At 46.1% G+C, this 20,501-nt stretch overlaps 1 protein-coding gene and 1 pseudogene across 2 annotated transcripts in view; both read left to right on the plus strand.

Moving 5' to 3' along the window:
* TEKT3 (tektin 3) overlaps positions 1–19,524 on the plus strand; it is a 33,828-nt gene extending 14,304 nt beyond the window's left edge. Inside the window, exons 5-9 of one of the 2 annotated variants that reach the window (XM_029212820.1) lie at positions 1,736–1,806; positions 5,156–5,299; positions 7,693–7,915; positions 11,176–11,330; positions 19,179–19,524. In XM_029212820.1, the coding sequence (XP_029068653.1) occupies positions 1,736–1,806; positions 5,156–5,299; positions 7,693–7,915; positions 11,176–11,330; positions 19,179–19,395 (810 nt within the window). In that variant the 3' untranslated portion in view covers positions 19,396–19,524. The remainder of the gene's footprint in view (positions 1–1,735; positions 1,807–5,155; positions 5,300–7,692; positions 7,916–11,175; positions 11,331–19,178) is intronic. The other variant, XM_029212821.1, reaches the window with a different exon arrangement.
* LOC114889876 lies at positions 6,786–6,886 on the plus strand (annotated as a pseudogene).
* Positions 19,525–20,501: the final 977 nt, after the last annotated feature.

The following is a 20,501-nucleotide window of genomic DNA, read 5'->3' on the forward strand; positions in this document are numbered from 1 at the left end:
CACACACACACACACACACACACACACACACACACACACACACACACCAAGCCATAGAGAAAGATGAAGACCAAACAACAAAAAATATCAAAGACAGGCACCACCTACAGTGAGAATGTGTGAGAAATCCTTGCTGCCTGTAAAGGCAGGGGGACTTGATAACATGTCATGGGAATTTCGTTTTTCATTTACTCCAGTCATTCAGAGTATCAAAGAATCAGGCAGGAGGGTTATCACTGAAATAAACTCTAGGCATACTATTTTTACGTTAACCAATTAAACAATAAAAGAATAAGAAGGCTATATAGTTGAGTAATAATTAACATTGGAGTGAAGAGGCCTCTAAAATCAAATGAACAAAGGCAGAAACCCAAAGGGAACATTTGATAGTTTGATGTCATAGAAACCATAAATGTCTGTATATCAAAAACACCACACACAAAATATAAAGGGATGAGCCAAACTGGTAAAAAATATAAATATATATATGTGTCATATAATGGGAAAGGACTGAATTTTAAATACAAGAATATTTATAAATAAGAAAAACATAACAGAAAAGGTAGACAAGCACATGAACAGGTGGTTCACAAGAGAAGAAAGTCAAATCATGAACAAATACCCAGTCATAATATTAACCTGCAAATCTGAACAAGTGTGCTTTTACTGGGGGGTGGTCTTTCATGTTGGCAAAGATTGAGAGGAATCATAGTGTCTACTGGGTGTGTGAGGTGAGGAAGCTCACACTCATTTATTGTTGTAAATGGGTACAACTCTTCTGAAGGGCAATTTGGTTGTACTTGTCAAAACCTTGAAAAAAGGCATCCCCTTTGGTGGTGTCTAAATATTTTTGAGCTTGTTCATCACAGTATAGTTTTATGTCATGGGAAAGTGTTCATGTTTCATGTTCAGTGTTCAGTATGATGGTATGACCACTTTTCACTTGAAAAAGTGGTAGCGATGGTTGTGTGCACTTTTTAAATGTCTTCTAGGTGCTATTTTGGGTTCCTAAATTTTGTAATGTGAATATGAATTTCAGAGGGAAGTAAATATTTATTTTAAAAATCTCTGCTACCACACAAGATCTCTGCTATACGTGTAACAATATATACATCCTAGCAGCATCAAAATGCCATGTGCGTGGTCAAGCAGAGTGGCATGGATAGTGCAGATTTTATACGAGTATAGCAGCTGGGCTGCAGGGCAGAGGCAGGACAAGGGGAGACCTGGCCTCCTAGGGTGGAGGTTGGCCTCCGTTTCGAACAAAAAGCTGGGTCTTTTGGAGGTCACATGCACTGCCTGAGAGAACTGCCTTTTAGGCTGTCCTTTTCCCTTCCAGATTCACTTTTCTTGGAAGAATACTTAGTATAGAAGAAGCCATGCATTAAATTCAACCTTGTGTATCACCAGAATTTGATTGATTGATTGACTGATTCAATTAAAGACCAGAGATAAAAAATAAAGGAAACTCCTAAAATTTTACCCCTGTCCCAACTTGTTCCACAATATATTTCCCTAAAGCCCTGTAAAGGGTGAATCTCAGTCTTATATTAAGACAGTGATATCATGGGGGCGTGTAGGTAAATAAGTGGGTATAAAATTCTTTTCTTGTTTTACTTCACGATTTTCCCAGAAACAAAGTTTTCCTTCATCAATGTTTTGTTACATTGTTGACTCTGAACGTTATGTTCAATATCAAAACATTAATGTGGCTTTTTTTTTTTCACTTGGGTAGGAGGTTGATATTATTCTGTGTTGTCAAGAAAGGATGAAGCTGCATTTGGACAAGGCCATTGCCCAACTGGCGTAAGAGCTTTTACCTCTCTATACAGTTGAAACTCTATCATGAAACTGTACTTCCACGCTTCCCAATCAGATTTCTCTTAGCTTCTTATGTAAGGGTTTCTTACACATGGACACACATCCGCATGCACATACACGTTTTTACTTAGAAGGTAAAATGAGTACTTGGGGTACTTACTTTAAATTTTATTTAAAGAAATAATTTTTGCAATGCTTCAGAAAGGATTTTTATCCAACCTTGAAGTGTGGCTAAGGTTACTTTTAACTCAAAAGACTTTTATTCTTTGATAAGAGATAGACTTGTACACGTGCAGCCCGACAGCTGGAAAAGTGATGAACTGTGGCACACTTTTATATTTACTTTCCACTTCTCCTTAAAAACTCAGCCTTCTCCTCCGGTTTCTCGGCAACCCTGGTACGTGGTCCTTGGTGCTGTGATTACACTGCTGCATTCACTGCATCCATTGCACTGTAATTGTTCACCCATCCTACTCTCTAGCAGAATACAAATTCTTCTTCTCTTGGCAATAGTAGACAGGAGGCACTTAATATTTATAGTGGGGGTTGGCGGCAAAGAATAATAATCAAAGGAGGGTTTGAAGCAATGATAACAGCTGTCAGCATAGAAAAAATATTGGCCGAGCCTGTCGCCTTATAGGACTAGAAAGGTCAACGTTCATTTGGTGACGGCCATGGAAAGAAGTAGTGTTGAATATGTCACACAGAGGAAATGATGATTCTGCCTGTACTGATGTTGTCAGGGGGAGTGTGTGATGTAGCCAAAGGAATAGTGGTTCTAAAGGTGGTGGTTCTTTTCACTCAGTCTGCTGACCATCAAGATTGATGCTGTGAAGGTCGGTGAGATTCAGATGGCTGAGTTCTCTCTCAAGCTGTCATTGGAAGGGCTCCTTAATTCAGAAATCGGTGAGGATAGCTGAGGATTGGCTAAGGATGCTCTAACATGGTTACTGGGCTCGGTCCAGCAAAGGTGACGGGAGGAAGGTTTTCAACTCCACTTGTCTTGAAGGAACAATTAAGGAAAGATCATGAGATGGGCTTGGATCTCAGCTGAGAATGGAATCTCATTAGAAACCAACATGGAGGCCTAGATCTCTCCCATCTTGGGCTCTAAGACGATGGATGGATAGAAGGCCTTCCTAAGGAGGCTCTGAGGTCAGGTCAGAGGAGGTCAAGGGTGTCAGCCCAAGAGAGGAAGCCTGGGGAGCATCTTGGCCCCAGACCACAGATGAGAAAGACCTAAGAATCCCAGAGTTTCAACCCAGTAACCTGAACTCGGAAGCAGCAGGGACGCAGCTTCCTCTCCTTTCATCCTCTGCACGCGCGCTGATTTAGAATCCACAAAATGCAGATGACCTGTGCGCTGCTACCCTCATCTCCACTTTACAAGCAACAAAACAAAGAGCTTTGACAGGTCAAGTGACTTACCTGAAGGCACAGGCCAATTTAAAGAGGATCAGCCCCTTCAGTTCCACACAGGCTTTCCTGGGTGGCTCCTCTATGCCAAGACCTTTTTCGGGCGCTGGGAATAGAGAAATGTTCTAGGATCATCCAGTTCTCTGGCTTCTTCAGATGCTCTTTGTATGCGATTGCCCAATTTTTATTTCTCCCCAATTCCAACAACCCACTTGGTACCTCCACTTGGATGTTTAATGGACACTCAAACGTAAAGCAAGACCCGCTGTCTTCTCCCCCAGCCCTCCATCCCACCCATAGATTTGCTCACCTCTGCTGATGGAATCCTGCTATTCCAATGGCTTAACTTTCGCCTTTTTTTTTTTGGCTCCAGAGCCTGTGCTCTTTATTTATTTATTTTTTAACATCTTTATTGGAGTATAATTGCTTTACAATGGTGTGTTAGTTTCTGCTGTATAACAAGTGAATCAGCTATACATATACATATATCCCCATACCTCCTCCCTCTTGCGTCTCCCTCCCTCCCACCCTCCCTATCCCACCCCTCTAGGTGGCCACAGAGCACTGAGCTGATCTCCCTGTGCTATGTGGCTGCTTCCCACTAGCTACCTATTTTATGTTTGGTCGTGTATATAAGTCCTGGTTCCATCTTTAAAGCGTCTCCAGAATCTAAGCATTTCTCACCTCCTTCACTGCCGCCCCGTTGGTCCAGGCCACCACCATCTCTCACCTGGGTAGCCTCACCGGTCTGCTCATGGGGTATCTCTGTCCCCTGCAGTCCGTACTTAACCCCACACCAGAATGATCCTTTAAGATTGTAAGTCGGTGGTCTCTCACTCCACTCAGAGGAAAACCTGACATATTCCAATGGGCAGCAAGGTCTGGTTCTCCCTCTGCAAGTCTTGGTATCACCTGCTTGAGGAGAGTCCTACCCTGACCATCCTATTTAGAATCGTCGCGCACATTCCTGGCCCCCTTTTTCCTGCTTTGTTTTCTGCATTGTTCTGCTAACAAACCACAGGATTTGCTTATTCCTTATGGGGACTGCCTGTCACCTCCCTGTAGGATGTGAGCTCCTCTAGGGAGGAGACGTTTGCTTTGTCCGTGATGCGTCCTGGCACAGAGTAGGCACTCTGTAATGCTATGTGGAATGAACTATGCCACAAGTCAGGGCGTGGCTCACCTGTCACCCACGCCTGCCCCACCGGCCTGTCTCTTTGGGACTGAGCTGCCTGCCGGGTCCTCTCTCTGCATGGCAGGGCAGGAATGCCAGGCATCTCAGAGCTCACCAAGTCCTCTTCCTTCCCAGGAGGGTTCTGGCGGGAGCGGGAGGTCGGGGGCTGCCAATTCCTGGCCTCTTTCCACACGCTGACTCCTGCAGGGGAGGTCCATTTTGACCCTCGATTTCTACCTCCAGGCCTGGCACAACTGCAAAGTGAGGTCATTTACAGCTGGAGGGAGGCTGGCTGTGAATACCTCCTAACTTCTCAGGGAATTGCACTCTAGGAATGGAGGAGAGAGGGGTTAGGATGTAGCTGAGGAAAAGGAAGAAGGAAAGGGAGGCACAGATGTGGACAGATTGCTCCAAACCAGTGTCCTGTCTGGAGCGGTTTGGGTACTAGGAAGATGGGCCCCAGCCTGGGGGAGCTCCAGATACCAATTTCTGTGTGTCTGCACGTCTCATGCCCATGGAAGGGACAGTGTAGGCAAGGCTCTCCTCGCCCACATGTAGGGACAGCTCCAGGGGACGCTGCTTTTAATGGAGAAGTTAGACATCGTGGGAAGGAGGAGAGACCCAGAGAGCAGTCACGTGTGCGCGTGGGGGGTGGAGGTGGGTCCCCATCCCGAAGGGCCGTCATGCTTCCTCCTGTGACATTGTTCCCTTAGCCTGAAACTCCGTCTCCCCTCTGTGTTTTAGAGCCAACAGAGCTTCCCAGCACGAGCTGGAGAAGGACCTGAGTGACAAGCAGGCGGCTTGCCGCATCGACGATAAATGCCACCACCTGCGAAACACGTCGGACGGCGTCAGCTACTTCCGCGGAGTGGAGCGGGTGGATGCCATGTGAGTAGGGCGCGTGCCGCCTCTGTGATTTCCATGTCACTTAATTCATTCTCTCTCCTTTCAAAAGGATGCAGCGCACAGGTAAATCGGAGATCCTGGGAGGATGCGGAAAGGTAAGAGGCACCTGCTATGGACAGGTCGTCAGTAAGCACGGTGTTCTGCAGACACTTGCATCCTGTAATCTTTTGTAGAAGAATATTCATTGTTTATATTTCTAACTGTGAAAATAGCACCTGCTTGAGGCAGAAGAACCTAGAAAACACAGTTTAGCACAAAGAAAATAAAATGTTACCAATGTATCGGATGCCCTGGACGTGGGCCGGGGGTGGAAAGTACAAGCTGAAAAACAGCTGAATGTTGAATAATTTATTTCCACTCTTTCTTACACCTGCCCTGTCTGTGGTTTCTTTGCCAGGCCCCTGGATACGATCTTGGGTTCATGCTCTTTTCTCTATGAGAGGGCCTGTCTTTCTGCATCTTGATAACCCTGCTATCTTTCTTTACCATCTTATAAAAATGGTTCTGTCGCTTTCACATCTCTTTGGAAAATAGTGGCATAGAACATTAAAAAAAATCAACTTGATTGAGGTGAAATTCACCTATGCTAAAATGCATTTGGCGTTAGTGTACATTTTGATGAGTTTTAACAAATTTCTATGCCTATGTAACCGTAACCATATCCACACTCATGGCCCCTCCCCCTTTTAAAGGGACTCCCTTTAAAGCTCCCTTTAGGGCTGGTCACCCCAAAGCAGACCCCCTCTTAGCTCTTCTGTAATAGGAGCAGCAACGGGTACCAACTTTGTCATTCAGATTCTTCAGGTGTGAATCAGATTCAGACCCTAGGTCCTAAGTGGTCCCCATGAAGTGCCTCTTACTTAATTTGAGGAGAGCAGGAAGCATCTCCCTTTTCTCCTTCTGGGGTGGACGTGGAGGGGGGGGTGGGCTGGGATCGAACCACACACACTCTGACCACTTGGTCCTCCATAAAGGGCCTCATCTATTTCCAGCATGAATTCTTAGCCGTCTCTTATAGGGTGTCAGGGTATGGAACAGATAGGATGTTATTTTTGGTCATCATGGCCTGAGCTAAAACCTTAATCGACAGTAAGAGTCTCATTTGACATCCTACTACACCATAAAGCAAAGAAACCACACAGAGAGGCCCAATGTTAACAATTTACCATCAGTCCTTCCAGTGTTCTTCCACTCGTGTAGATATCGATTTATATTTTTAAAGATTGGTATTACACATGTACTGTTTGTATAGCCTGTCTGATTTTTCACTTCAGGATACGTCAAATACATTGTTTGTGAAAATATTCTACTGCAGCATGAGTTTGCATGCTGTATGGATTACTTTTTAAAAGGTACCATAATTTACTCAAATTTTTCTTTACTTTGGGACATTTTAGCGTGTTTCCAGTGTTTCAGGGATTGGCATAAACACTGCTAAAAATGAATCTCCTTACATGTACATCTTTGGGTTATTTCCTTAGGATCAATTTCTGAAGTGGATCGATACAGAGATTAGCATGACCCTTGCGCAGTGATGATGTGCCAATTCAGGAAGCATTCTGTATTTTTAGTCCGGGGATATAAAGTACAGCATGGTGACTGGTTAACAATACTCTATTGCATAGTTGAAAGTTGCTAAGACAGTAGATCTTAAAAATTCTCATTCAAGAAAAAAGGTTTGTAACTGTGTGTGATGGTGGATGTTGTCAGCTAGACTTACTGTGGTGACCATTTTGCAATGTACCCATAAATCAAATCATTACGTTGCACACCTGAGACTAATATAATGTTATATTAGATTTCAATAAATTAGATTTCAATTAGATTTCAATAAAAACACTTTCTAAAGTGGAATTTCTGAGTTACACACATTTGCTCTCCGGCATGGCCGTACCAATTCAACTTTCCTACCTGCAGGATGAGAGAATCTTTTTCTAAACATGCTCACCAGAAAATTATCATTCTCTTCATTCTTTGCTATTCTGACAAAGGGTTGTTACTATGTTGTTGTTTTCATTAGTACCACTTTGATTAGTCCTGAGGTTGAATATTTTTTCGTAACGCTTATGGGGCCGGTGAGACACATTTCTAATGAATGGACGTACTCATACCCTTCACCGATCCCCTCCCCCGCCCCTGCACATTGGCAGAGGACTTAATTTATGCTGCGGATTTACAGAGAGAAAGCGCTCAAACAAGGAGCAATTAAGAAAATTTTAAAAGAAGCTTTGCTCTGATGTTTACTCTTCATGCAGTAAAACCAGGATCAAGTGATTTGGGGTTTTTTTCTTTCTCAGGACGAACGGTTGCCTACAGAAAATCTAGGCTGATTCATCATCGTTTCCATTGTCTGGGTCTATTTCTTTTTTCTTCAGGGTCTCAGTGCCCGAGTCCTGGGCCAAATTTACCCACGACAATATTCTTCGCTCCCAGAGCGAGCGAGCTGCCTCTGCGAAACTGAGAGATGACATCCGGAACCTCCTGGTGGTGACAGCCAACGAGATGTGGAATCAGTTCAACAAAGTGAACCTGGCTTTCACCAGCCGCGTTGCTGAGACCGCAGATGCTAAAAATAAGATTCAGATTCACCTCGCAAAGGTAAGCCAAGCACTGGGAGGCCCCCGCAGCTGACCTGGGACCACAGATCTCCACCGTAAGGCACATGACTTCCTGGCCATACAGACTAAGAAAAATGAAAACTGGTACAGAGTGCACCATTTATTTTAGCCAGGTAGCTAGGTGTCAACATGAAATTGGACTCCAACATGAATTGGAAATGGGAACACAAAGAATGCACTATGTCCTGAAAGGTTCCTAGTGTTTAATAGAAACAAACATATTATTATTAACGTTCAATGAATCACCGTATGTAACTAGGAAGTGAATTTATTATTAGAACATATGGTAGGGATGTTTTCTGTTAAATTATTTCGGGCCTTTTTTTCTGGAATACAAAACCAAATACAGGCGACTATTAAGTGGTTCAAAATGTTTCTGATATTGAACTTTTGAAAGTGCTTTAAGTATAAGTGTTTGGTAAGGACACTAAGATGAAAGATTTAGGCAGAATTCATGGGTTTCAAGACAAACAAGTGCTCTTGCTTTTTTAGTATCGGTCTTGGAGTCCTTGTTATTTCTGTGGGTTATGTTGCATATAGTTTTCTGGTTTTGTTTCTTAATTTAATTTTTATTTTATACTGGGGTAGAGTTGATTTATAATGTTGTGTTAGTTTCAGGTGTAGTGGTTCAGTTATCCGTATATACATATTCATTCTTTCTCAGATTCTTCTCCAATACAGGTTATTGCAGAATATTGAGTAGTTTCATTTCTCTTTTTAAGAATCTTACCATGTTGGCTCTGTTGCTCTCAGGAGATATTATCCTATTGAGGGCACTGTGTTTTCCCAGGCTGCAGTAATTTACCTTTCCTTCTCATGGTGTCTTCTTTGGGTGATACACATTTGTTGGGTCAGACAGCTTCTACATCCAGCGAAGGGAAGAGAGAAGGATAAAATGTAGTTTTTGTCCCAGGAAGCTTATATTTGTGGAGAAGGTGCGTGTAACATGAAAAGCTCATGCGCAATGAGAAACAATAGAACATGACAAATCACGGTTGCCAAATAGCCAACACAGAAATCGTTCTGGGAGTTTGGAGGAAGAAGCGAGCATTCAGGTGGGGCAGCATCATGAACAAAGCCTCGGGAGGTATAGCCAATCAGAGGTTGAGTCAGGTCTGTAAAGAGGCCCTCTGGCTGGCACAGACGGTGTGTGCCCCTAGAGAGACAAGCTTGGAAAGGCAGGTGGAGCCAGACCGTGGAAGTCATTGATGGGCAGGCGTCCCCTGGGCAGTGAGGGGCCACCTAAAGGCCTTTTATCGATAGAAGGCTGACACGATGGAGTCCCTTTGCTCAACAGAGTTTTGTTTACTACTGTATTAGTTTGCTCTGGCTGCCGTAACAAAGCCCAACAGACTGGGTGGCTTAAACAACAGAAATTTATTTTCTCCCAGTCCTGGAGGCTGAAGTCTGAGATCAGGTTATCAGTGGGGCTGGTTTCTCCTGAGGCCTCTCTCCTAGGCTTGTAGACGGGCGCCTTCTCCCACACCATCACGTGCTCTCTTCCCTCCATGCCTGTCTGTCTCCTAATCTCTCTTTATAAGGACACCAGTCAGATTGGATTAGGACCAACACTAATGACCTCATTAAAGATCTTCATTAGCTCTTTAAAGGCTCTACCTTCAAATACAATCACATTCCGGGATCTGGGGGTTAGGACTTCAACATATGGATTTGGGGGGGTTGAGGAGGATAGAATTCAACTCATAACAGCTACATTCAAGGTGCTGTGCCAGGGGCTTTGGGGTGTACACACATGATGACTCACTGACCCTGCCATCTTGTGTCTTGTGTCTTGTGTGAGACAAGACACGTATGTAGAAAATGATAAGTTCCATCAGAAAAGTGCAGAAAGAACCCTTTGGAGCTACAGATAAAAGGTTCAGTTTGTTTAGCAGAAGGAGCAGTTATTTCCAGTGGTGAGAGATGGGGGTGGCTTCGTGGAGCGGGGAGCCCTTGAGGGTGGCCTTGGTGATAGAAGAGTGTAATGATTTTCAGCAGGTGGTTGAAAGCTTGGAAGAGAGGGCAAAGCTTAACTGACAGGTGAAAGAGTTCCTGGATTTCACAAGTGCTGAAGCTGTGTGGTTACAGGAGGTCTCTGCAGGGAGAAAGGAGATAGCAGAGAAGGGGTCAAGGGCAGCACCTTGCACTGGAGTGAGGAGAAGGAGTTAGAGACAAAATCAAGGATTAGGATAGCAATTGGCCAGAGAAGTAAGCAAGGCGAGGGTTTCAAGGGGAGGGACACTCCGCAGAGGCCTCATCATTGACTTTGAGTGCGTGGTCTCACCAGAGCAACCAGGGCCAGAGACAGGATACGGGGGCCACTGGGAGGTTAGGTGGGTGGCACGTGGAGGGAGTAGGCAAGGCCACTGCTGAGTCCATGTGGCTGTGAACTTGAGGAGAGGCTGGGAAGGTACCAGCCGGAGAGGACCCAGCGGGATTGGATGAGAGCGTGGTGGGGAAGGCATGAGGGTTCAAAGGAATTTGGGTGATGGTTGGGGGGCATCTCCAGGCCACAGGAAAGCGGCTGAAGAAGAGGGGACTAATGGGGGGGTGTGGAGACCCCGGGGGGGCAGAGGTCAAGGTCGTAGGCAAAGGAGAAGGCAGGGTTTTCAGAGCACAAGAAGGGGGCTTGCTTGTCAGAAGAGGAAGACGAACCAGGGAGGGATTCAGGTTTAGGTAACCGGGGGACCTTCTTTAAGGAGAGAAGAATATAAAATTGGGGTTACCAGATTATGAGCTCCTCCCTTGCAAGTGAGACACCCCAAAGCTTGACCTCGATTTGCCTCAAGGCAAATCCTCCCCTAGCAGGAAAACCTCTCTGAGATTAGTGAGGAGAGGCAGCGGGAAGATAGAAGCAAGGATACACCGACGTGGGAGGGAAGCAGGGACCCTCGAAGCTGCTGGCCTCCCTTTTCTCGGAGTCACGTGCAAATGTGTATCAGTAAATATCTAACAGCCGGTGATCTGAGGGAAAAGGAGAAAGCGAGCTCGGATTTGCGGCATTCGCCCATTTCTGTGGCCTAAGTGCTCGCACGCTGAGTCAGGAGGAGATGCTCTCCAAAGGGTGGGAGCAGGTGCCGCACCTCCCACCGCGGGTCCCGGGATGGGGCTGGTGGGAGGAGGCCCTCAGACAATCCTCCTTCCCGTCAGGGGGAGGCCCGGCCACCGATGCACGGATCGGGGAGCAGGTTGTTGAGGGCCTGGCACCAAAGCCCCGGGCGTTTGCTTCTCCTGGTACAGACCCTGCAGGAGATTTTCCAGACGGAGATGACCATCGAATCCATCAAGAAAGCCATCAAGGACAAGTCCGCCTTCCTGAAGGTGGCTCAGACCAGGCTGGATGAGCGTACGCGGAGGCCCAACATAGAGCTCTGCAGAGACATGGCTCAGCTGCGGTGAGCGATGGAGAGGCGAGGGGGGGAGAACCAGGTGGGGGTCACGGTGATGGGGACGGGGGCGCCTTCAGGGCCAGCTCGGGCTCCTCTGGGGAAACCCCCAGGCTGCCGGCAGCTCTGAGCTCCTAAGGCTCGTCCACCAGCACATGGGGATGTAGAGCAGCCTAGTGATGGTCACGGCGCTAGAGCCTCCTTTAAAGTGTCAGTAATGGGGTTCGTGTTTAACAGCCCGGATTTTCGGTTTGGGATGATGGAAAGTTCTCGAGATGGAAGGTGGTGATGGTTGCCAAGTTTGTGAATGTACTTAATGCCAGGAACTTAAGAGCTGAGATGGTAAATTTTGTGTTATGTCTATTTTACCGCGACTAAAACAAAAAGGAAATGACATCAACACTACACACAAGAATAGTGTTAACACTTAGCCTCATTCCGGGGGTGGAGGTGACGTTGGGCTCCTTTGCACCTCCCTGGAGTGTCCGGAGTTTCCAGATCCCCTGTCTCGGAAACAGTACAGAGGTTGGCCGCTGAGTGTGTCCGAGTGCCCCTGACTCATCGGAAAAGGGACTTTGGGTGCCAACTCCCCCCACCCCATCTGTTTGCTCTCACCGTTGCCCTCATCTGCTTCTTTGGGTGCTTCATTCCTGCTCTCATCGTTAAGAGCATCCTCAGGATCCCCTAAACCCCGATGGCTCATTTCAGCTCATTTCAGTTTGTTCTGTTCTTGATAGAAATTGCAAGCAGCTGGTCATCATCAAGCATCTCCCACGTGTACACGGTGGGAGGGATCTGACACTACACTTCATCTTCTGGACACTAGGTGTATTTTCTTCCTCTTATTTTTAACTTGGAAGATTCCTTTCAGGATGGGCTTGAATGGAATTAGCCACCCTCCCACCCCCATTCTGGCTTCGTTTCTAATTTCTCAGTACCTGCCTATCTGCCTCTTTCTGGATTGCATCATTGCTGTGCTTAGGTCTTGAAACACTTTGTGCAGAAGCAAATGAAATTTATAGCAACTGGAGGGACGAAGCGGCAGCGCTTGAACTGGAGCAGTGGGAGAGACCACTAGCCTTGTAGTCTGCCTGGTCCACGACTGAGTTCCCTTATATCCTAGGGACAAAGCGGCTTTGAGCTCTTACCCAGGGAACAAGCGGTGGGGTGAGGCTGTGAAGGAAAGGGTGGTCTTTGTGAGGCCAAGAATGAGAAAGATGATGATAAAGGTGGTGATGGTGACAATCACAATAGCTGTTGCCATTTATTGATCTTATTCTGTGCCGGGCACTGTCCTGCATACTTTACCTTATGCGTTCTCTTCAATTTACAAATAAGTAAATGGAGGCAGAAGTGGGCTGAGTGACGGTGACCCAGCGGGCAACTGTTGGGAGGAAGCAGAGACATAGTTAGAATCCTTGCCCATCTCCCTGCTGAGCTCCGTTCAAACAAAGCAGCAGTTTGCTTCTGCTTCCCCATGTTTCATTGTATGGGGCCTTTGCCACCCCGCCGTCCTGTACCTAAGCTCATCTGGCCTTCTCAATGCCCACATGGGATGGGCAGCAAAGCAGGTGCTGTATCCTCATCTCACTCTCAGAGGATAAAACAGAGGGTCACAGAGGAGACGTTACTGCAAAACACCCTCCATGGGCAGCACGCGTGTTGTCTGTGTTGGATGCTAAGAGGTGTGCTCTAGAATAGATTCAAATGGCCTTCATCTCCCACAGTAGCTGTGTTTCTCCTAGTGGAGCTGTCGTCTGGGCCATCACCATGGAGGAGGTCACCCAGGCCACATGTTTCTCCAAGTGGGTTCCACAGAACCCCGACTCACACACAGCCCATCATTGAGGTGAAGCAGCCCACCACTCTGGAGGCAACCAGTCTGAAGTATCTATTTATTACAGGAACCTGGTAGTGGGATCACACCCATTTGGCCAGTTAGATTAGAACATGAATTGTGGTTTTATGCAAATATTATTGGGAGAAGCTGAGCTGAAGTTTCATGCTCCGACAATTTCTGCGGAGCCATCAAAAGTAGTGACGGGGGTCTTCCCTGGTGGCACAGTGGTTAAGAATACGCCTGCCAATGCAGGGGACACGGGTTCGAGCCCTGGCCTGGGAAAATCCCACATGCCACGGAGCAACTAAGCCCGTGCGCCACAACTACGGACCCTGTGCTCTAGAGCCCACGAGCCACAGCTACTGAGCCTGTGAGCCACAACTACTGAAGCCCGCACGCCTAGAGCCTGTGCTCTGCAACAAGAGAAGCCACCGCCATGAGAAGCCTGCGCACCGCAACGAAGAGCAGCTCCCGCTCGCCGCAACTAGAGAAAGCCCGCGTGCAGCAACAAAGACCCAACGCAGCCAAAAATAAACAACTAAATAAATTTATCAAAAGAAAAAAAAAAGTAGAGCCGGGAAGAGAGAAATTGTTCGGGCTGCCATCAGACCAACACAGGGTTGCTTTTCAGAAGGGTTTTTGAGTCGTGGTCGAATTTGACTTTGCAGTTATCAGACAATGAGGCATTCACAGCTGCTTCTGAGAAGCTGAATGATTTTTCCTCTTTTCTCCCCCTTCACGGCTAAACAGAATTTGCTTTTCCTTTACTTCCTGTCGACCCTGCAGTGTGTCTATTTCCTCTGCTCCTTTACTGACTTCAGGACAAAACCTACTTTTGTTTCCGTAAAGATTTCTTGTTAAAATATCGTTGCCAAAAATATGGTCCTAGAGGAACAGCAGTGGAATTTAGGATTGTTATTGAGGGAGGAGGGGATTATTTTTCTTATTCAACTCATCATTCTGAAAGCAGCCCTTTGGCTGTCTAGATGAAGAAAACACAAGGACCATAAACTCAGGGGAGTGAGGACAGAGAAAAAGTGCTGTTTCCATTTCAAGACTTTGATTTGCATTTGAACTTTTTCTAAATGGGTGCTTTCAAGAGCAATTCTAAACATTCTTGGCATCCTTGAGGGCAGGCCAGACCAGGCTGTGCTTTACTTAATCTGGATATTTTTTTTTCAGACGACGGTAGTTTTATTTGTATTTGAATGCAAACTTTTTTCAGTTCTGTAACTTCCCCCCAAATGAGTGGTTTCGGCAGAACGGCTGCCGTCTGCCAAGAATAAGGAAACTGAGAGTGGAACGTGGCCTTGAAAGAGGAGGAGAAACGTATTTCTAACGGCGAAAGTTGAGGGAGGTGTCGTATCTCTGAGCTGCCTTCACGCAGCGATGGGAAAACCAGGATGTTAGCTGCCTGCATTCTAAGTATCTGGAATTGCTTTTAAAAAAAATTGGTATTTTAACGTGTCTTTTTTCAGAAGAGCCCTCACAGATAAATTTTCCACTAGACTAACGTTTGGCTGTCAGGAGTGAAGACTCACACGTCACCCTGCTCCGTCCCTACCTTTGGGTTCAGGGTTCCATTTGAAGAGGTGAAAACAGCTCAGGGAAGGCTGGGAGAAGAGAAGCAGGCCGCTGTGATTATAAACAACTCACCCTCATAAATCCCATCACCAGCCGTGTCCGACAGCCTCTCTGAAGATCTGTTTCTTTGCTAGTGGTATTGTATACCCTGGGATCTTCAAAAGAGAAACTTACTTTTTAAATCCAGCCTGACCTAAACAACAACAAAATATGCCTTTAGCTCAGTTCTCAGATGCTATGTTTACAGATCTCAGGCCAGAGGAAACTTCCACACTTAAGTTTAATTCCTTCCCTCCCACATTGGAAGTAAGAAGACAGTTCAGGCTCTAAGATGAAAGGAGATGCACGGTGTCGGTGTGTTTTCACGGCTTGTCGTTGCATCCATGAGCCTTTTGGGGGTGCTCTGCGGTGCTCCCCACCTCGGGCTGGCTGCAGGTGGCTCCCTCTGGCCTGTGCTCCCTCTTCATCACCTGGGGTCTGCTCCTCGTTCCTGGGAGACCCTTGACTTGGACTTCCGGGCAGCTTCCTACCTCCCATCATGGGCTCCATCTCCTAGGACACAGAAGTTGGTCCCCATCCATCAAGCATTTTCTGTGCCCCTGTCAACTGCAGGAGGGTCTGTGGATGTCACTTTCCCGGACCTGATGGCCGGCAGGGAGACGTAGCACACAGGCCACGACAAGCACCCCGAGGGCCACAGAAGGGCTGGCGCTCTTGGAACACACGACATCGATATCTGGCAGCGAACTAGTCCCAGGGCTGAGGGAGGGACTTCCCTAAGAAGGGTCTGTCCAGCCGGGCTTTGAGGATGGCGTAAATTAGCGGGATGAAGAGTGGAATAAGAGCATCGTGGGCTGAGGGGACGGCAAGGGGGAGACCCTGAGGTCAGACACGGAGCAGGGACATTCAAGGACTTGCCTGCACAGTGGAGAGGAAGGGCGCAGGGGCACGGGGAGACAGGTACCGCAGATTTTTACATTTTTACATAGGGGTGTGAGGAAGAGGGTGGGGTCAGGGATGATCAGAAGACCTTTGGTTCCAGCATCCACAAGGATGACGTCACCATGGCCTGAGATGGGACAGGCAGGTGGCCTGGGGTGCTGGTGATTCATCTGCTCTGTACCCCACCTTGGCGTGGGTGAGCCCCTGGTGGGCATACCCACCAGGGAGGGTGTGTCCAGAACGTGGGCCTGCAGGGAGGTCCTGGGGAGTCTCCAGACCCCCTTCATTTGTCCGCTGTGGACTCGGATGGAGATGTGATGTTTGCCCCGTCGCGGTGTCGGTCCAGCCGAGGCACTTCAGGTAACCTCTCCGAGTTCAAGGCCAAAGAGAGTTCAAGTCCCTCAAAATTGTGTTTCCTTTTTGGAAACTATTTACTGTTTTCTTTCTGGCGTTAAGAGCTGTATCTGTTCGTGATAGAAAATCAGAAAATGAAATAAAAAATAAAAATCATCGTCAATTCTCCTTGCTGTTGAGGGATAACCATGGTTGCCACCAGGCACGTTAACAAAATGTGATCACGCTGCATGTAGAGTTCTATATCCTGACTTTTTCAACCAACATTGTATTCTGAGTTTCCTTCCCCAAGGCAAAAACAAATTCTTGTTTAAAAAGTATTGCCTGCATAGTATTCCATCGTCTGGCTACGGTGTCCGTTATCATCAGGATCTTGTTTCCTCTTGTTCTCTCATAATAATACTCAGTACAGGATAACACAATGAAGGCATTGTTCCTTTATCGTTTTCTGTCAAACTTTTCACTTTGTTTAAATTCACAAGTAAGAGAGAGACACGCTCTGATTTTAAAACAAATTCAAACAGTACAGATCCATATGGAGTAAAAAACAAGAGCCTCTTTTCTGCCCTCTCCTCTCCCCCCCACCAGCACCACCCCCCAACCTCAACCAGCAGGTGCTGATTTGGTGCATCTCCTTAAATACATTTACAATTTGTCCTTTACCAAAAGCAGGGGGCGGAGGGTTTTGAGTAGAGACGTTGTGGCTTTGGTGCCATCTTAAATGAATATTCTGTGAGAGCTAATTTTGGGCCTGACACTATTTTGGTTCTTGTGGTAGGGTTGCCAGATTTTGCAAATTAGCGGCCAGGTAAATATGAATCTCAGATAAACGATGAATAAGTTTTTAGTATTAGTATATCCCCCAATACCGCAAGGCATCTTTACACAGAAAACACTTATGGTAAGTAAAAATACTTGTAGTGAATATTATTCAGCCTTAAAAAGAAAGGAAATTCTGACACGTGCTACCACATGGATGAACCTTGAGGACATTATGCTGAGTGAAACAGACCAGTTACAGAAGGACAAATACTGGATGATGCCACTTGTGTGAAGTACCTAGTGTGGTCAGATTCATAGAGACAGAAAGAAGAACGGTGGTTGCCGGGGGATGGGGGTCGCCGGGCGGAATAGGGGTTAGTGTCGAAAGGGGACAGAGCTGCCATTTTGCAAGATGAAAAGAGTTCTGTGGGTGGAGGGTGGTGATGGCCGTGTGACTACCCATGATGCCACCAAACTGCACACTTAAAAATGGCTCCGATGGTAAATTTTATGTTGTTTATATTTTACCGCAGTGAAAAAAATACTTGGACTAAAAACATACGTGTTTATCTGAAATTCAAATTTAACTGGGCCTCCTGTGTATTATCTGGGAGGCCTGCGCTGTGGGGATGACAAATAGAAATGAGATGGTCTCACCCAGAGGGTCCAGGGCCGAGGCCAACTTCCCAGGTCTCTGCTTCTGGGAGCTGAGTGGGCGGGGCAGGAAATGGGACCCAGTTCCTTATTATGGCCACCGAGACTCCTGATTTCCTTCTTAGCTTCCTGGATAACTGTGAGTGGTGTATAAACACATGTAGGCCGTCTGCCTGTGGGGAGAGCAGTTCGTCAATCCCTGGGGCTCAATTTCCTTGTCTGTAGAACAAGGAAGCTGGGCTTGATGACCTCTGCCATTTATCTTCCAGTGGCAAAGTCTGTGAAGCTATAAAATGGTCTTGGTATAATGATTTCCATATGGTCTGGGTATTTTTTTACGATCGTGAAATCCTTTTCCACCTGCAGCGACATCCACACCCCTATTTGTACACTGTCACTATTCTCTTTATATTATGGTACATTTTAGTTAATTTCATGCACACACCCACCCTCCCCCCACCCAACCAGTCTGCTGATAAATGAACATCCCCAACAAAGAAAACTTTAGCTCTGAATCACTGGGCAAAATTTGATGAATTTGGAGTTGGTGGTTTCAACTAAGTTATTATCCTTACTATTGTCTTTTATAACCTGTTTAGTATTCTTTCTCTTGATTGACCACATGGTCCCACCCCTTGGATATTATTGGCCAAGTCAGAGGGTAAAGGAGTCCTTGCTTAATTGCTCTCTGGGAGGAGAAAGAGTTTCTAAATATAAACACAACAGAAGAAATCACAAAGAAAAAGAAAGATTTAGCTAACTAAAAATTGAAATCTTATGTATAACGAAATATAAGCTAAATTAAAAGGTAAAAAACAAATTAGAGAAAACATTTGCCACAAGCTTAACAGACCAAAAAAAAAAAAGTAATATGCCTAAAACTTAAAGAACTTTTTGCCAAAGTTTAAGATAATTAGTAATACCCCAATAGAAAAATGAGCAAAAGACAGGAAGAGGCAATTCATGGAAAAATTGCAAAATGCCCAATAGACATTTAGGAAAGTTTCACTAATAATCAAAGAAATGAAAATGATATCAGTTAAAATAATTTGAGGAGGAGATGCTAGATTTTTTACATGAAATGATGACTTTTTTCCTTTCTGTCTTGAAAAATGTGTCCTGTTTTTCATCAGCAGCACAATCAGAACGGCAGCTTGTTTCATGGTTTACGTAGCTGATTTCATGAATTATCATTTTCATGTCCCATTAGGTTTTTGACGTTTCGATATTTACTCTGGAACCTTGGGGCATTGCTGGGGGGAGGGGCATTATAATTGGAGGAGTGCCCATTAACTAACCCCTCCCCCACCGTAGTTAACAGGTTGGGCTGAATTCTAGCCGCTGAATAAAGCTGGGTGTTCCCCTCTTCCTCACTATATAAACAGCTTTCAATGACAAAGTAAATGCATGAAAATTGAGCTGTTTCCATTTTCCCCATCTTTACTATTAAAAAAAATCAAATGTTTAAAAGTTTACCTTTTTAAATATTAGAAGGTTTAATATCCGCGTGTATGCACAATGCATGTATGAAAACTTGCTGGTGCCCCCCGAGTATCCTGGGTGTGCCTTTTGGATCGTCCTGTTTGCTTTGCGGCTTTGCAGCGTGAAGTAGTTCTGAGGTTGATGTGACCGGTGGGAATTCAGTAACCACACTTGGCGCCGGTGGAGCTGATAACCAGCGTGACTTCTGCTAACCTAACCGGTGCCTCTTCCCCACGCAGCCTGGTTAACGAGGTGTACGAGGTGGACGACACCATCCAGACCCTGCAGCAGCGCCTGAGGGACGCGGAGGACACCCTGCAGTCGCTGGTCCACACCAAGGCCACCCTGGAGCACGACCTGGCGGTCAAAGCCAACTCTCTGTACATCGACCAGGAGAAGTGCATGAGCATGCGCAGGAGCTTCCCCAGCACCCGGCGGCTGGTGGGCTTCTGCTAGGGCCCCCTCCCCTGGACTAGGTGTGATGCTCCCCAGGTAAGGCGGAACCAGGGCGCCGCGCGCACACGCACTTACACGAGGGCTGATCTATATTCACTTATTAAAGGATCGTATTTATAGACATGTGCCGCGGTCCTGTCTCGTAAAACCTTTCGTTTGCCTCCAAACCTTAGTTCCCGACGATTTACTAGGCCTCTGGGCCAGAGAAAAACAATCGATGTAATAGACAAGGTAAGAACACTTATTTGTATTGCTCTTGTATTCTCTGTGTAACATGAATGGGCTGGAAAGGAGCAATGTATTTTTTTCTGAGGCCGTGAAGGCAGGTATCCCAGCAGGTGGGTTCTGAGAGAACGGGAGAGGCCTCTGGAAGGTAGTAGTCGGGGATAGTTTGAGCAAAATCGAAGGTGGAAAAATAGAGAGTGCATTTGGACAATAGTAAGTAGACCAGTTTGGCTGTGATTCATAACGTAGGGTGTGTATGAAGAAACAGGACGGCTGAGACCCCTGGAAAGTTGCGGGGGAGGACGGCTGAGACCCCTGGAAAGTTGCGGGGGGTGGGTTCAAGGGCAGGGGGAGTGATGGACAGCTCTGTGCAGGGACATGGCCTTGTGAAAGCAATGACCGGGGAGGGAAAGTTTGAATTGGAGAGATGGCCGTGGAAACCCAAGAGGGGAGAAGCACAAAGCATGTTACAACAAATCAGCAGAACTCGCTAACCTCATAGGCGAGTGAGCCCTGAGGGCCCAGGGTGACAAAAAGTTGCTGACTTTGGGTGGGCCGAAAAATGGGACATCGCTTACATTCTAGGGGGTCCTGTCTTATCTCAGGGGTTGCTTATTTTTTTAAAATAACTTTTTCTTTATTACAAATGAAAAACATTTGCTGCTATCTGTTTTGGAAAATAGGGAAACGACACACCCAGAACTCCTTGTAAATTACTTGCTATCGCAGAACCCAGAAAAAATCACTGAAGTTGGTCAGCATTTTATGGTATATGCTTTCAGTCCTTTTTCTGTGACAGTATATGTGTCTATAAAATTTATTTACATATACAGGTAATATGCAGTGTTTATTTACACATATGTATCATATGTGATGCTTAT

This window comes from Monodon monoceros, unplaced genomic scaffold, assembly GCF_005190385.1.
Source record: "Monodon monoceros isolate NGI ecotype Baffin Bay Population unplaced genomic scaffold, NGI_Narwhal_1 Super_Scaffold_9, whole genome shotgun sequence".
In the NCBI taxonomy this organism is placed as follows: Eukaryota; Metazoa; Chordata; class Mammalia; order Artiodactyla; family Monodontidae; genus Monodon; species Monodon monoceros.